Source organism: Ogataea haglerorum (genome assembly GCF_019207285.1).
Source record: "Ogataea haglerorum isolate 81-453-3 chromosome Unknown 81-453-3_NODE_11_length_416158_cov_97.210077, whole genome shotgun sequence".
Classification (NCBI taxonomy): Eukaryota; Fungi; Ascomycota; class Pichiomycetes; order Pichiales; family Pichiaceae; genus Ogataea; species Ogataea haglerorum.
Genome location: NW_025065161.1, coordinates 321480 through 337091, shown reverse-complemented (window position 1 = coordinate 337091; position 15612 = coordinate 321480). Strand labels below are relative to the sequence as shown.

At 57.7% G+C, this 15612-nt stretch overlaps 11 protein-coding genes across 11 annotated transcripts; 5 read left to right on the top strand and 6 right to left on the bottom strand.

The window, feature by feature from the left end:
- Positions 1–318: 318 nt before the first annotated feature.
- Positions 319–867, top strand: KL911_004068 (uncharacterized protein; the record flags this gene model as incomplete). The annotated part of the gene is made up of 1 exon (XM_043199318.1): positions 319–867. One exon carries the CDS (start codon positions 319–321, stop codon positions 865–867), a length of 549 nt encoding a protein of 182 aa, XP_043053337.1.
- A 47-nt stretch (positions 868–914) lies between these two features.
- KL911_004067 (uncharacterized protein) lies at positions 915–1952 on the bottom strand (the record flags this gene model as incomplete). Its single annotated transcript, XM_043199317.1, has 1 exon — positions 915–1952. The coding sequence occupies one exon, from the start codon at positions 1950–1952 to the stop codon at positions 915–917; it is 1038 nt and encodes a 345-aa protein (XP_043053336.1).
- A 64-nt stretch (positions 1953–2016) lies between these two features.
- KL911_004066 (uncharacterized protein) lies at positions 2017–4376 on the top strand (the record flags this gene model as incomplete). Its single annotated transcript, XM_043199316.1, has 2 exons — positions 2017–2040; positions 2145–4376. 2 exons carry the CDS (start codon positions 2017–2019, stop codon positions 4374–4376), a joined length of 2256 nt encoding a protein of 751 aa, XP_043053335.1.
- Positions 4377–4434: 58 nt separating this feature from the next.
- On the top strand, positions 4435–5722 carry KL911_004065 (uncharacterized protein; the record flags this gene model as incomplete). The annotated part of the gene is made up of 2 exons (XM_043199315.1): positions 4435–4734; positions 4946–5722. The coding sequence occupies 2 exons, from the start codon at positions 4435–4437 to the stop codon at positions 5720–5722; spliced, it is 1077 nt and encodes a 358-aa protein (XP_043053334.1).
- Positions 5723–5726: 4 nt separating this feature from the next.
- Positions 5727–6332, bottom strand: KL911_004064 (uncharacterized protein; the record flags this gene model as incomplete). Its single annotated transcript, XM_043199314.1, has 1 exon — positions 5727–6332. One exon carries the CDS (start codon positions 6330–6332, stop codon positions 5727–5729), a length of 606 nt encoding a protein of 201 aa, XP_043053333.1.
- A 184-nt stretch (positions 6333–6516) lies between these two features.
- KL911_004063 (uncharacterized protein) lies at positions 6517–7056 on the top strand (the record flags this gene model as incomplete). Its single annotated transcript, XM_043199313.1, has 1 exon — positions 6517–7056. The coding sequence occupies one exon, from the start codon at positions 6517–6519 to the stop codon at positions 7054–7056; it is 540 nt and encodes a 179-aa protein (XP_043053332.1).
- A 22-nt stretch (positions 7057–7078) lies between these two features.
- Positions 7079–12070, bottom strand: KL911_004062 (uncharacterized protein; the record flags this gene model as incomplete). Its single annotated transcript, XM_043199312.1, has 1 exon — positions 7079–12070. One exon carries the CDS (start codon positions 12068–12070, stop codon positions 7079–7081), a length of 4992 nt encoding a protein of 1663 aa, XP_043053331.1.
- Positions 12071–12141: 71 nt separating this feature from the next.
- KL911_004061 (uncharacterized protein) lies at positions 12142–13131 on the bottom strand (the record flags this gene model as incomplete). The annotated part of the gene is made up of 1 exon (XM_043199311.1): positions 12142–13131. One exon carries the CDS (start codon positions 13129–13131, stop codon positions 12142–12144), a length of 990 nt encoding a protein of 329 aa, XP_043053330.1.
- Positions 13132–13224: 93 nt separating this feature from the next.
- KL911_004060 (uncharacterized protein) lies at positions 13225–13532 on the top strand (the record flags this gene model as incomplete). The annotated part of the gene is made up of 2 exons (XM_043199310.1): positions 13225–13269; positions 13368–13532. 2 exons carry the CDS (start codon positions 13225–13227, stop codon positions 13530–13532), a joined length of 210 nt encoding a protein of 69 aa, XP_043053329.1.
- Positions 13533–13570: 38 nt separating this feature from the next.
- On the bottom strand, positions 13571–13993 carry KL911_004059 (uncharacterized protein; the record flags this gene model as incomplete). The annotated part of the gene is made up of 1 exon (XM_043199308.1): positions 13571–13993. One exon carries the CDS (start codon positions 13991–13993, stop codon positions 13571–13573), a length of 423 nt encoding a protein of 140 aa, XP_043053328.1.
- A 236-nt stretch (positions 13994–14229) lies between these two features.
- KL911_004058 (uncharacterized protein) lies at positions 14230–15564 on the bottom strand (the record flags this gene model as incomplete). The annotated part of the gene is made up of 1 exon (XM_043199307.1): positions 14230–15564. The coding sequence occupies one exon, from the start codon at positions 15562–15564 to the stop codon at positions 14230–14232; it is 1335 nt and encodes a 444-aa protein (XP_043053327.1).
- Positions 15565–15612: the final 48 nt, after the last annotated feature.

Here is a 15612-nt window from a genome sequence, read left to right as displayed (position 1 = left end):
GCCAAATCTCACCTGTTGCTATTCTAATTTTGGTAAATATTTGCCAGGAACAGGGGCATCCAGTCGAGCGACATGGCTCAACTTCCAGCTGTGCTCATGGGAGGTGCCCTCTTGTACGTTCCTGAGTTCAGGTACAGCCAGAATGCTTACTATCCCCAAGATATTACAGGTTACTTTTGTTCCTTCAATATGCATAGATTACTTACATGCATCTCTCATTCTGTGGTACATACTAGCAGGGAATTTTCTAAAGAAAAAAAAAGCTGGAAAAATCCCTGTTGCCTACTATTAATACCTTCTTCTCCTCTTCGACGACCCATGGCTGTTCCTCCACCAGGATACGACACTGTGCTTCTTCGCGAACACCTGTATCAGGATCTCAAGAACAAGTATCTTGTGATCCCTCCGGAAGCCCACGAGCCCGGCTTCAGGCCAGTCCATGAAATAGGACTGGGACTATTTAATTACTACCTTGTTGACCAGCACAGTATCCAGGGCGCGGGGATCCATGGTATCGCGGAGGTTGCGCTGGATTTTCTCCTGCTGACGCTGGTGGGAGCCTGTTTCTTTGGCATTTATAAGGTGATCTCCTCCTGGAGGAGGAGGGCTTCGAAACCCGTGCTGCTTAAAAAACAACAAACCGAGGACCTCGAAAAGGGTGTTTCCAACGATGTCAAACTCACGTACGCGCCAGATCTGCCATCTCTCGTCCACAGCCCCTCCACACCAATCAACTCGGAATCGACTTCGTCGAGCGTGCACACTACTCCGATCACAAGCCTCATGGAGTTTGATAATCCGTACAAACACGACTACAACCCAGAGCTCCATCACAGCCTTCTCATGAGCAGTCTCAAGATCCAGTAATTGCATCCACTAGCATCAGCATCCTTGCATTCTTTTCTTACATGGAACTAATACCAAGCCCACTTTCCATTGGCGACCCACGCTGGCTGGCTGGAGGAATGCAGCATGCACAGCGCAGAGAGCGAGCCGTTTCTGTGCCCCACACTTCCTCCCAGCTCGGTCACCAGCCCCAAGGCTGCCTCGTCTTTTTCTCCTGCATGATATACCAAGTCGTCGTGCCATATCTTGATTTTCTTCACTGCAGAGCATTCCGCCATGCAGCACTCGAGCAACTGGCGTGTCTGGTCTGGCGTCTCTGCATCGATCATGATTAGAGTCACCTGATCCTCGCCAAACTCGTAATACCACAGTGCAAAAGCGCTTCCTATGTGTATGCCAAATATATTGCCGTCAAACTCTCTTTTCTGGAGCTTGGCCAAATGGATCGATCTGTTCTGGAACCATTCGATGTTCTCCACCGACGGCTTCACAGCCACAGACCCCGGCGTCGCCTGCACCATTCTGCGAACTTTCGCGTCGTACTGGTCGATGAATTTCGGCAGCTTCTCTTCCGTCACGTACGAGTATTGAATTTCTGTTTTTTTGCCCGTCTCCAGCAGGGCCACAGGAACGTGGTAGCTCTGGAATCCGAACCGCGAGTAGTACTCGCCCACCTCGCTGTAGAGGAGCGAGAAGTCGTGCTCTCCCTGAAACAGCTCCCTCATCTTCCCCACCAGCTGCTCCATCATCTTTGTAGCATACCCCTTTTTCCTGTGCTGTTCCAGAGTGTAGACAGACCCGACTGCCACGCACTTGCTTCCGTGGAGCGATTTGTCGAAATAGTACGCGTCACGCACCAGAAACTCGCAAGCACACACAATATCCCCGAAATTCTCGCTCGGCAGCGCTGTATCTCTGAATACCCAGTAGTACGTCCCGTTGACCACGGTCTCGTCCCTCCAGAGATCGCAGAACCGGTGGGTGTAGTTCACCCGCTCCCGCTCAACGTACTCGTCCACGTCCAGATTGCCGCCCCAGGTGCCGTGGTTGTGGCTGAGCACGTAGCGCAAAACCTCGAGGTCTGTAATTCTCTCGAGAAGTAGCATGGGAAATATAATGAAAAAAATAAAAGGAACAAAATAAAATAAAAAAGATATTTCTGAATTCTCCATGAGAACCACAGTTCCGCGCCTGGTCCGCCCGCGCAGACCCGCCAGGGACACACGGCCGCTGCTCCCGCCGCTCACGCTCTACCGCGCAATCCTGCGCTCGCACCGCAAACTGCCTCCCGACGCAAGACACCTGGGCGACAACTACGTGCGGGCCGAGTTCAGAGCACACGCCAACGTGGAGGACCCGCTGCAGATCGTGGGCTTCCTCACGGCGTGGCAGGACTATCTCCAGGCCGTCACCAAGAACACAGAAGACGACTGGCGCAAATACAAGCTCACCTCGGACGCGCTCAGCAAGATGAGCGACGAGCAGGTGGTCCAGCTGTACGAGCTGATGCAGGAGGCCCGCAACGTCCACGGCGAGGACGAGTAAATTACGTAGTGCTACGAAAATACAGCGCATCAGCACAGACAGAACTCCCACCCAAAGTCCTCCACCACGTCGCACCAGTCAACGTAGCAGGGCTCGCCGCGCCGCAGCAGCTCGTCCTCGATCTCCCAACACCTCTGCACCACGAGCCAGCAGTTCTGGACGTTCTTCACCTCGAACGAGCGCACGAGCCGCTCGTACTTGGCCGTGATGTCTGCGCGCGACGCCGCGTCGCAATGCACCACGCCGGCGATCATCAGCGTGAGGCACAGAATCGACTGCATCCGCGTGCCGATCACAATATCCAGCAGCTTGCCGGCGTGCTCGCGCAGAGCCGCGATCTCGCGGTCGCGGAAGTCGGTCTTTTTGACCACCATGCGCAGGTACAGCCGCATCGTGATCTGGTGCAGCTCGAACCACGTCAGGTGCAGCGTCAGCAGCTCGCGGTTGTCGCTGATTTCCTCCAGCTGCTTGAACGAGGGCTTGGACTGGAGAATCCGGGACTCCAGGTCTTCGAACGACGCCAGACAGAGGTCCTCCTTTTCCTGGCTCAGCAGGACGGCCGTCTTTGTCGCAGCCTCGTCGCCAGACAGCTCCAGCACGCGGATCCGCATCTCCAGATCCTTGAGCTCCTTCCGCTTGTCAATGATCTCCCCGTAGATGAGGAACAGCTCGGCCGCAGAGCCCTGGAACGGGTCGAGACCGTACTCGTCGGTCTCGAGGATCTTGTGCCCGTGGAATATCTCCCTGTACGTGTTGATGTCCTCGTGCGTGCCGGACAGCACTGTCCTGGTGGCATTCACGTCGTGAAAAAAGTAGTTGGAGATGATCCATTTTCCCTCGTTCGCGTGCCTGGTGTCCTCGAAGAACTTGCGCAGCCCGCCGTACTCCGAAAAGGCGTCGCGCAGCTGCAGAAAAATATGGTACCAGAACTTGATGTCGCCAGTCGAGACCTCCGCGCCGACAAGCACGAGGAAACACGTTGCGACCGCCATGAAGTCTTTGAGCGTCGGGCGGGCCGCGATCTGCTGGCGGCGGGTCTGCACCAGGGCCAGAGACTTGGCAAAGTACGCGCGGGCCTCCTCGTTCTGCGAGCCGAGCAGAAACATGCCTCCCCACGCAACAATCCCGTTGAGCACGGCCGCGTCCTGCGCCGCGAGTCTCAGGATGTAGCTGAAGAAGAAGTTGGACTCCTGCGAGTGGCAGATCGTGATTTCCTCGGTGATAAACGAGATGTAGTGGTCCAGAAACAAGCGGCCGGTCTCGTCCAGCGACTGTGTGAGCACGTTGGAGGGCACGGTGACAGCGGGCGAGAGCTTACTTGTGAAGAGGTGAAAAACGGTAGGCCGGAGGAATTTCCGCGTGTCTTTCCGGTGGAGCAGCTTGACGAGCTCCGAGTCGGGCAAGTTCTGGTTCTCCACGATCTGCGACTCGTCCATCGGCGCAAAGTCGTCCTCGCTGGCGTCGAGCGGCTCGATCCGCACCAGCGGGTCGCTGGAGCCCAAAACGGGAGCTGGCGCGGGCGGGGGCCGGCTTTGGGGCTTCCTTACGCTCCGTTTGGCAACCGTCTTTGTCGTCGTACTATCTCTCCTGACACACGGGGTGTTTCTCCGTGCGCACAGGCCACACACGGGGTACGCCTCGTCGCACTTCTTTTTCTTCCTGCGACAGCTCACACACCCGTTTTTCGACCGCGAGCTCATGCCCACGAACGATCGGCTGCTGATCAGAGGCATGGAGCGGGGGCGGTTTCCCGCGCCGGAGAACACAGGGCTCGCCTGCGAAAGCGCCAATCGCAGGCTCTTCTTGTCCACGGCAGCCAGCGTGTGGTCAAAAGTACAGAACATGGTGCCAGCCGATATAGTAACAATCTAAGTATTATATGCACTGCCGAGCAGAGAGAGCGCGAACTTCCTGTTTGGGAAATTCGAAGCCGCCCCGCTAGAAGTCGAGAGCGTCGGTCTCGACGCCGTCGAAGTAGCTCGTGAAGGTCACCACGACGCCGTAGATCAGCAGGCCCCCGTAGACGGAGAGCTGCGCGGCGAGATGCGTCAGGATGTGACAGTGGTACAGAATCAGCGGGAACGCTATCCCGGTGACCAGCAGGAAGCTCGAGAGAAAGCGGCCAAAGTCCACCACGTCGCTCGTGGCGCTCAGCTCGGCGTCGCCCAGGTACGAGGCGTACTCGGAGGCGTAGTACTTTGTGATCAATATCGGGAGGTGTGCAATGGCAAACACGAAAGCGTCCAGGAGAGGGAACCAGTTGCCGTAGAGCGCGCCGGCGAGCACGACCAGCAGAAATCCAACGGCCAGCACGGACGACAGCCCGATGATCTTCGTGAGAGGGTTGAGCTTTATCGGCATGGATGAGAGTTTAAAATGAAAGGCGTTTGCATCCGTGCACCGGGGTCCGTGAAAAAAAATAAGTGGCAAAACGTAGATTCTACCTAGCACAATGGTAAGTACCGACAACTCGCTGTTCGGCTAACTCTTGCAGTTCCGCAACAACTACGACAACGACGCAACGACGTTCTCGCCGACCGGGCGGATTTTCCAGATAGAGTACGCCTTGGAGGCGATTAAGCAGGGCTCTGCAGCCGTAGGGATCACGTCCAAGAACCATGTGGTCCTGGTGGCCCTGAAGCGGAACGCGGAGGAGCTGGGCTCGTACCAGAAGAAAATCATCAAAATTGACAACCACATGGGCATAGCATTGGCCGGCCTGGCGCCCGACGCGCGTGTGCTCTCGAACTTCCTGAGACAGCAGGCCATGTCGTCGAAAATGGTGTTCAACCGGCCGCTGAACGTGGCCAAGGCGGTGTACTCGATCGCAGACAAGGCACAGGACAACACACAGTCGGCGGGCGGCCGTCCGTACGGCGTGGGGCTGCTGGTGGCCGGAATCGACGAGAACGGCGCCCATCTGTACGAGTTCCAGCCGTCGGGAAGCGTGCTGGAATACGTGGGGGCGGCGATTGGCGCGAGGTCCCAGGCCGCCAGAACGTTTCTGGAAAGGAAATACGAGGAGTTCGCAGACGCCACCAAGGAACAGCTGGTAGAGTACGCGTTGACGGCCCTCAGAGACACGCTGTCGCAGGACAAGGAGCTCAACTCGCTGAACACGACGGTCGCCGTCGTCGGCAAGGACGAGCCCTTCACGATCTACGATGACGACGACGTGCAGCAGTGGCTCGACCGTCTGGATAGCCTGTCCAACGCCAGAAATAGAGACGAACCACAGCCAGAGCAGCACTCACAAGAACAAACCGAGCCGCCAGCAGAACAGCCAGCAGAACACACTGAGCAGGCCGACAGAATGGATACAGACGAGTAGACACCTAATCAAATTCTATTGTCATGCCACTATACACCACCTCCTCGCAGTCCTCGTGCTCGACGCCGTTTTCGTGGACCAGCACGGCGAAATCTAGATACGTGTCGCCAAGGACCACCATCGGCGCGTGCCACGTGCCGACCCCGTACGTAACCGACTGGTCGCCCTTGAAAAGGAACGCCTCCGTCTTCTCGTAGTCCGGCAACCCGTCCTTGTCGGGGGCCACGATCACCAGGTACGCGTGATCCACGTCACGTGACCGTCCCATCGGGACAAACGTCTGTGTGGTGTACGGGTGTCTTTCGAGCACCTTGGCCGTGTACCTTGTGACGCCGTCCGCCTGCTGGAGCAGATGTTTCGGCGGCGACGAGCGGAAGATGTTCCAGTTCGCTGTGGCTGGTCTGTGGCTGGGTGCGGCCGCGTAGTTGTTGACGACGGGCGCCACCTTCATCAGCTTGATGGCTGTGCCCTGGTTGGCCGAGCTCTGCTGCGCAGTGGCGAGCTGCAGGTCGCACGCCAGGAGACCGCCGTATTTTTGGAACCCCTCGACAGTCACCGGTTTAACCCTCACGACGACGTTCTCGTTGCTGACGGTTTGTATGACCACCATGGAGGACGTATAAAATCGGAGGGTCGCTATCAGATCAGCGATTTCCAAAAATGCGCGCGCCAGGTGATTTTCATGTGTGCTTATGTCAGCAGCGTGATGGGAGGTCACTGCTGGCGTGATTTTGCGGGAATGGGGCAGGGTATATAAGACTGTGTGGCGGGCTCCCCTTCGATCATAGAATACGATGGCCAAGAAACAAAGACAAATACAACACAGCGAACCCATACATTTAGATCATCTGGAAGCTCCCCCTAAGGTGCGTACATCGCACGAGATGAATTTTGACTCTCTTGAAGAGTTTGAGAATTACATCATGGACGAGAGTTATGACAACGAATTCGATAACCTGAACGTGCATCTCAAGTACCTGCCTCCGTTCATCGTGTCGGAGATCCACTCAAACGAGGAGAACATCAAGCCGCAGATGAACTCTCTGAACAAAAAATTCAGGAGACAGCTGCAGCATCACCTGCAGAAGCACCTGATACCGGAAATCAAGAAAATGAGCGGTATCGACTACAACTTTAGCAAGGCTAGCGAGGGCCAGGAGTTCAACGAGTACGGCACGTCGTCGGTGTACAAGTGGCATTATGTGGACGACACCGACCATGGGTTCGGCGAGGACGACTACAAGCAGCGGCAGCACTGGCGCGCAGTGCTGGACGTGGAGGCCAACTCCGAAGACCCTACAGTGCGGGTCGACTTTAGATGTGTAATGAATTAATGAATGAATAAATGACTATGAATTATGTCCAGACCTGGTCGTAGTGGACAATGAGGTCTTCGCACGCAAACGTCATGAGGCTGAAGTATTTGTTATTTTCTGGGCGACATCCTTCGATAAATAACCCACCCATAACTTTGGCAAGGTTTGATGCCGGCATCTTGTTATGCTGGTTATACTCGTCCACCATTTTCAGATGCTTCACAAACCGCGCTAGTAACGTTCTGTTCGGCGCCGGTAACTTGTCGAAGATCAGCTTGTAGTGGTCAAAACGCTCCTCCGACTGCGCCAGCTGCCTGATTTTGTCGAATTCGGGGATAATGGTATCCAGTATCAACGGTTCCGGCAGCTCTCTGAAAAACATCTTTATAACTCCCGTCAAGTTATGAACATCGAAAACCAGCTGGTCCTCCATGTTGAGGTCGCCGTGGAGATTGATCGCGTCGCGGATCTCGTTCAGCACGCTCACCGACGCAGACTTACGATACAGCCCCGTTTCTTCCAGGCCCCGAAACTCGATCTCGCTCATCATTTTCTCGATTATCGCCGGCATCTGGCGGCCCTCGCGCTCGCACACGTAGTCCAAAGGCACGCCAAACACAAAGTTATGGTGCGTGTACTTGTTGACCGTGCGCGACCAGTACCAGTGCTTGCGCGCAAAATTGATCTGGTACAGCCAGTCGTCCTTCTCGACGTCTGACACTGCCTGGAAAATGAGCTCCTGCGTAGCGCTACTCAGTTTGAACGAGCAAGGTGACTGGTAGACGGGGAAAATGGTGTAGTCGCGCAAGTTGACCGAAATCACGGGACGCTGCTTGGGGTCCACGTAGTCGTCCGCAACGCCAAGGTCGTCGACGCCCACAACGCGCTCGCCGTGGCCCATGCTGATGCCGAACGCACGGTTCTTGAGCAGCCCGCCCAGCTTGAACATGGAACTCCCGCTGCTACCGGCTGGCCGCATCGGGATGCTGCGCGACACGCGCACGCTCTCCCGCCTGTAGTCCCTGTAGGGCTCCTGGGGAGCAGTCCACTTCTGCAGTTGCCGGACCAGCAGTCGTCGGCGTGCCGTCTCGATCAGCAGCAGCTGCCGCTGCTGTTGCAGATGGTGCCCGAAAACCGTGTTGCCCGCCTCGGGCAACTCGCGCAGCGCCGGTTGGGCGCAACTGCACGAGAACAGGAACGCAAACGGCGTGTCCTCGGGCAGGGCTGGGGTGTGCGGCACGAGGTCCAGAATGTTGGAGACACAGTTGTAGGCGAACCTGCGCTTGTCGAAGTTGATCAGGTTGGTGTTTTCCACCGCCTTGTTTGGAATGAAGCACGCAATCTCCAGCATGCGCTCCGCGAGCCAGCCGGGACAGGGCAGCACTTTTACCTTGGAGGTTTGCGGGATCAGCTGCTCCAAAGAGTCCAGCGTGTCGGTTTTGGCGAGCTTGCGCCAACAGTCCGCGTATCTGCGGGACTCGGGCGACAAAATCACGTCTGTGAGGCAGCTTTCTAGCATACCTGGCACGCGCAGAGCCTCGGCCGAGCGCGTCTTGCCGAGCATCAGCACTGCCACACGCATTCGGTCGACTCGTTCTGGCTGGGCCAGGTTCGGGTCGAGGATTTGTGCGGCAAAGTACGTTTTGAGCCGGAAGTAGAATTCGAACAGGCTCCGCACGGGGGCAGGAAATTTGTTCACCACGTACTCGCCGCTGGCGTCTTTTACTGTGGCGAGCCAGCAGTAGACGTTGGTGACGACGAGTTCTGCGTCGGGCACGTCTGCCGGCTGCGCGTCGTACTGCGACAGGCTGAGCGGGCCGGCGCACGCGTGTATCTCCAGAATCTCGAACGCGGCGATCCAGTCGTCGAGCGTCGACAGTCCATACAGCGCGCCGATCGTCGCGTCGAGGTCGAGGACGAACTTCTCGACGGCTGCAATGTCCTTGGAGCGCGGCAGCAGCCGGTCGGCGGGCACGATCGTCAGCTCTGTGGTGAAAGCCGGCACGCGGCGGTTCAGGATCGGCCGATACGACTTCCGCACGTACGTTTTGCGCATCTTTTTGTACGTCGCCGTCAGCGAGCCGTACAGTTCGCGCACCTGCTGGATGTACTCTTCGTCCAGCGACCCGTCGGCCTCCATCCACAGCAGCACCTTCGTCCACTGGACGATCGTCTCGTTGTCGACGTAGCGCAGCAGCGAGTCGAAAATGGTTTTATTTTCCAGACTGTCTGTAAAATGGTGGTAGCAGTTCTCCACGAGAATTTGCAGTGTTTCGAGCACGCCGAGCTGGATCTGCCCCACGTAGCGCCAGTTGGTGTCTGCAAACTCGCCCGCGAACTCTACGTCCCAGTCGGGCTCGCTGCCCTCCGCGAGCGACCGCGCCGCCGCCTTTGCCCCGATAAATCTTTTTTTCAGTCCCTGCAGCAACCTTGTGGTGGAGCAGAACCCGCGGTACACGGCAAAAAACGTCATTGTAAACACGCCGTTGTTCATCTTGAGCTCCACGCGGTCCGCCGGCGCGCTACCGACAAAACGCTTGATGTCCGCTTCGGCGATCCGCGCGCCAAACGTAGAATACGTCAGGACCAGCAGATCCAGCAGCCGGTCCAGCGTCGCCGCCTTGGTCAGAATCTCTGCGCTCACCTTCTCGCTCTCCTTCTCGCGGCCCTCCGCGTATGCCTGATACGTGTTGAAATACTCATCCAAGCTGAAACTGTTGGACGAGTAGCTGCTGTAGCGTTTCACGCTTGCGCTCTCGCCAAGCAGCGTACTGGGCGGCCGCGATTTTTGCTGCACGCCGCGCGCGTCGTTCGTCTTGAACACGATGGTGTCGTCGACGTGGAAGTCGTGCGAGTCGACGTTGAACACGTCGCGCACCGTCTTGACAAACTGGTTGCGGCTGACTTTTCTAAGCTCGTCATCGTCGGTCGCGGCGAGTGTGCTGCTGGGCGCGAGCCGTGCGCTGTCGCCGCCGCCGATCGCGCCCAGCAGCGAGCCGCGGTCAAAGATGCGGTCCCGCTCGAGCGTCTCGGGGAACAGCAGCGGCGCGTAGGAGCCCAGAAACAGCGGGCTGCGCGACGTGTCGTGCATCTGGTGGAACTGGCCCGCGTACGCCGGCTCCACGCGCAACGACTGGTCCATCAGCGCGGGCAGCGAAAGCGGCAGCCCACGCACGTGGCACTGCAGCACCTTTGCAAGCCGGCTCGCGACGCCCGCGTCCAGCGACCCGACCTGCGCGCGCTTTCTGGCCAATCCAGGCTCGTTCTGCACGCCGGCAAGAAACTGCTTCCACTTGGCAAACAACGCGCGCACGCGCGCAACATGGCGCTCGTGGTCGCGCAGCGCACACGAGGCCTTTCTCACGAGCAGATCGCCAAAATACGGCACAACGTTCTCGCGCGCGTAGCTGCGGCCAATGCCCTGCGGCGCTAAAACGTGGTACGACGCGCGGTGGCTCGCAGAGCTCACAATCGAGCGCCGGTCCAGCTCGAACACCACGGGCGCCCACTTGGAATTCACGAGCTGGACGTACTCGGGCAAGACGTGGTCCCAGGTGCGGGCGAGCCGCAGCACGGGCATCGAGCACACCACGGTCGCGATTGCCAGGTAGCCGACCATGTCGCCCATGTTGCTCAACGTGTCCCCCAGCTGAATCCACTTGCCCAGTATTTGCGCGCGTTGCGTGGGGGTAGTCACGTGCGGGTCGTCGAACAGGTGGTAGCACAGCAACCTCGCGAGGTAGTGCAGATCGTCCGGGAGCGTGAAGATTAGCGGATTGGCGCGCAAGTGCGCGTGGTTGTCCATCGCGGTCTCGTACAGCAGCGACGGGTCGTTGCCAGGCCCCCACGCGGCCGCGTACCGCACGTGCAGGGCGTCGATCTCGGCGGCCAGCACGTCCACCCTGGTCTCCAGAAACACGTCTGCACTCAGATCGCTCAGCTTGCCCGCGCCCGACGGCAGCAGCTTCGCCAGCTGCTGCCGCTGCTGGTGGATCGCGATTTTCAGGCTGTCGCAGTCCCTGTACCTGTCTACGCACACCAGCAGGTTCCAGATGCCCTTGAGCACCTCCTCGTCGAGCAAGAGCCCCGGAAAGCTCTCGCGGATCGTGTCCACCACCAGGTACAGTCTGCTGGCCCAAACGACCATCCTGTTGTTGTGGTCCATCAGGTATTTGTTGGAGCTATTTTTTTCTGTTTGTTCCATCAGCTCGCTATATTTATGGAAATACTGCAAAGCGGTGGCCACATTTTCCACCAGCGGCAGAATCTGCACCAGCTGCTTGCTCACCTTGCTGTTAGGATTGAAGATCACCGCGTGGCACAGCGCCTCCACGGTGCCGTCGACGATCTCGCCCGTCTCGTCCTCCAGCTTGAGATCGGGGTGCGGGTACCTGACCGACGGGTAGTCCAGTTTGACATTGAGCGACGACAGCGAGGTCGCGATGCTCAGCTGCGACCCGGCAAAGTCGCTCGGCAAATTGATCTGCGGCGCGGCTTTCAGGGACCGGCCGCGCTCCTCGGAAAACGGCTGCTCCTCGTCCACGCCTGGCACCACCCTGCCCTGGGGAGCGACGTCGCCGGCCGCGCGCGCGCTACTCTTCTTTTCCAGGTCGAAGCATTTCACGTCGCTCAGCTCGGCCGGCGGCCGGTACACCAGCAACGTCGAGCCCTTCACCTCTGCGCGACACAGGCGCATGTCGTCCGCGTCGTCTGCGTCGGCGACCTTGTTGAGCCAGCCGACCTTGAGCGTCTCGTTGTCCCAGCTGGGGTCGACGAGGTTCTGCACGCCGCTCGGTGCCAGCGAGGCTGTCGACCGCTTGCTGGACAGCCCCTTCAGCAGGTTGCGTTTGGTGGCCTCCAGCGTGGCCGTCCTTGTGCCGGATCTGCTGCTGAGATCCAGCGTCGATTCGGAGCGGTCGTCGTCGTGGCGCGGCTCGTGCGCGTCTGCCAGCGTGGCGGAGCCGCCCGAGCTGACCGGCGGTGGCGATATCAGGCTGCGGCGCTTGTCTTTCCGCGACAAAAGCTTCTTCATCAGTTGCGGATCAAGTGTGTTGGAAAATTATCTTTCAAAATACAGATTATGTAAGATAATAAATAAAAAAATTAGATGGCCTTCTGGGCCAGCTGCAGCACCGCGTCCTTGGACTTGGCTCCGCCAATAAAGCCCGCCGCGTGCACAAAGATGCAGCCCGGGACGCCCGTCAGCTCGCTAAGGGCGTCGTCCCGCACGCCGCGCCACGGCTCCGGCAGCTTCTTGCGCGAGTCGAACGACGACGCACTCACCGGCACGCACGCAATCCTCCAGGCACCGGACGTGTCTGCAAACAAAACGTACAGGATCTCGCCCTCGATGCCCAGCTCCCTCTCGACGTTGTACAGATGCTCTTTCCACGGCACGAAACGGTCCATAATGATGATCTTGCCGCTAGGATCGGCCTCGAACCGGCTGCCAATCGCTTTTTCCACGTACTGCTTGGCCGGCATAAACGACTTGCCCATGTACTCCAGGTAGTTCATGAACGCAAAGCCCATGATCTCGCTGGCCTTCTCAAAAGCTTTGTCGTAATCTGCGTCGGTGGGGTCCGTGTTCCACGACGGGTTCAGATTCGCCACGACGGAGGATAGCTGGAAGTTTCTGTCCTTGAAGAGCGGCTTCAGCTCGTCCTGGTTCTCGTACTTGTTGATTCCGTTGTCGTTGGCGTCCACAGCCTCGATGAAGTCTCTGTACACCCGGTCGTACAGAAAATCGATGTCCTTTTCCTGCTCGAGCTCCAAATTCTCTCTAATGATCTGTTTTCCAAAATGCTTGTAAATAAGACCCGCAGAAGACAGCTTGGTCCGGAACCCGGGCGCAAACACATCGTTGAATTCCCGCTGGTGGTGGTCGAAGTACTTCTTGCCGTCGTACTGGCCGCTCACGTCGACAACGATGTCACTGGTGTCCCAGTCCTCTTGTTTTCTCGATCGCACAAGCTCGGAGTCTTTGAACTGCCTCAAAGTGCGCAGCATGTACACGGCGAGCGACTCGTCAGCGTGGAACGTTCCTGAGTGGGTGCAAATCTTCATCGGGCTCAGCTTCTGCTTCTTGGACATGAGCCAATAGTGGGACAAAAATTTGTAAAAAATGGCTAAAAAATTAAAGTTAAATTATTTTTTGATAATTATTATTTCTTTATCATGTTCAACATGTTCAAGTTCAACATGTCGCGCTCGCAGTTTGAGCTGGCAAAGGTACGTCGATCGCTTCTCTGCTCTAACGCCAGTTCACCTTCTATCTGCTCACGCCCATCTCCATCATGTACTACGTGGGTATCGACACAGACAAGAAGTTCAACGTTCCGGGCTTCTGGCCGGATCCAGACACTCTCAACAAGATTCCGAAGGAGCCGTACGAGATCCAGGCCGAGCTCGCTCGCATAAACGCCGCCAAGGCCGAAAAGAGACGCCGTCTGGAACAGAAAGCTGCAGAGCTCGGCATCACCGAAGAAAACTAAACGTCATAAGCTACACACAAATACTGCCTGTAATTTATTTATTTTTCGCTTTTTAATTTCTTCTCGCCTTGCACAAAATGGCCGACAGAACCCTGTACCAGCGGCTCGCCGAGTCGTCGCATCCCGTCGCGTTGCTCTTCTTCCTCTTCTTCAGAATATCGCCGCTCCTGGTATACCTCTTCGGCGTCCTTTTCACCTCCAATTACATCCTCAACTTCATCGTCACCATGCTTCTTCTCGCCGCCGACTTCTGGAACGTGAAAAACATATCTGGCCGGCTGATGGTGGGGCTGCGGTGGTGGAACGAGGCCAACGATCTCGGCCAGTCCGTCTGGGTGTTCGAGACCGCCGACCCTAGCAGGTATGTCAACCCCCTGGACTCCAAGGTGTTCTGGCTCTTCCTCTACTCGTGTCCTGTTCTCTGGCTGGCTCTGGGAATCGTGGCGATGCTTAAGCTCCATTTTCTCTCGCTCTCGCTTGTGGGCCTCGCCTTCGTGCTCACCTCCGTCAACGCACTCGCCTACACTAAGTGCGATAAGTTCGGAAAGGCCAACAACATCGCCAGCAACGTTGCCGGCTCTGTCGCGAGCAGCTTCTTTGGAAACGTGGGCGGAGTCGTGGCCGGTGTCTTCAGGAGATAATCCTTCCAATTATCGCGTTCTAGATACTCTATGTACGGAATAAACGCCTGCGTCCGCTAGAGCTCGGGAAGCTCTGTGACCTCCACCGTGATGAAGTTGCGTCCGCTCTTTTCCTTGAAAATCCGCAGGTTGCCGTTCTGGATCAGGCTCAACAGGTCTGCCTTCAGCCACTCCGGCGCAGAGCTGCCCTGCTTCAGCATCTCGTCCATGTTGGGCTCGTTCTCCACCACCAGGATCCGCGTCTCTATCACGTTCCGCACCGTGTGGCCAAACTTGTCCTGCGTCACCAGCACCTCCTGCTGTTCCTTGTCCTTGAGCGGCGTGCTGGTGGCCTCGAACTCCTTTTTCTCGCACACGAGCTCTGCGGTGCCCGGCTGGATCCCTGCCGCAAGCTCCAGGTTTTCTCTCCTGCGCGACCGGCTCATCGTCTTGCGCCTCCACCAGCGGTCCAAATCGGCCCGGAGCCGGCGCAGAGTCGTCGTTTTCGTGTTCACAGAGCTCGCCGCGTCGTCCTGCCCGGCCAGGTCCTTGAAAAACGGCGTGCTCGTCGCCTCGTCGAAGATCGTCGCCGTCGGCAGCAGCTGCGACCCCAGCGACACGTCTCTTCTGCCGCGACCCGACACAGACACGCTTCTGTCCTTGGCAGGTCTTCTGACCATCGACCGGCCGCGCTCGACGTTCGAGGCGTCGTTGTAGTAGTCTATAATCTCGTTGTAAATGTCCGCGCTCTGGTTGAGAAAATTGTAGCTCTTGACCGACTTGATCGACCGCGCGCTCTTGGGAGCCTCGTCTTTTTTCTGCAGGAATTTGTCAAATAGCTGCGTCAGAAACAGCGACACGCTCTTTCGCCGGTGCCGGACGCTCTTGCTGCTCTCGAGATGGGCAGACAGCTCTCGTTTCGACGACGGGCGCGACGTCTCGGCCGCCGGCCGCAGAGGCACTCGCTCCATGAACGGGAACGACTGCACCGCGAACGACGAGGCGCGCGTGTTTCGCGCCCCCGGCTGGAACGGCGTCTCCGGCTTCGGGGTCTCGAAGAGGCCTGCAAACCGCGGAGGCGCCAGGTCGTACCTGAGGCTGGGCACCCGCGCGGTCGTGCCCAATCGCGACGCCACGTTGTGCTTTGTCGGCGTGATCGACTGCTCGGTAAACGAGTCGTCGTGGCCCGTGAAGAAGTTGTCGTTTTTGCGCTCCGCCAAGCTGAAATAGTTCTCCATCGGGTCGTTCACCGAAAACGACTTGAAAGTGTCGCTCTTCGAGAAAAAAACAGCGCTGTCTGCTGCGGGCTCCTTGTCGAGCTGCCTCTGCTTCATTGACCACGGTCTAAACAGTCCCTGGTCGGCCAGATCGTCTCCGGGCGTCTTGAGTGTAAGAATAGCCTCAAAATCCATGTAAAACTTTAGCCTGCGTTCCGCCCACGAAAATATATACTCCTGCCC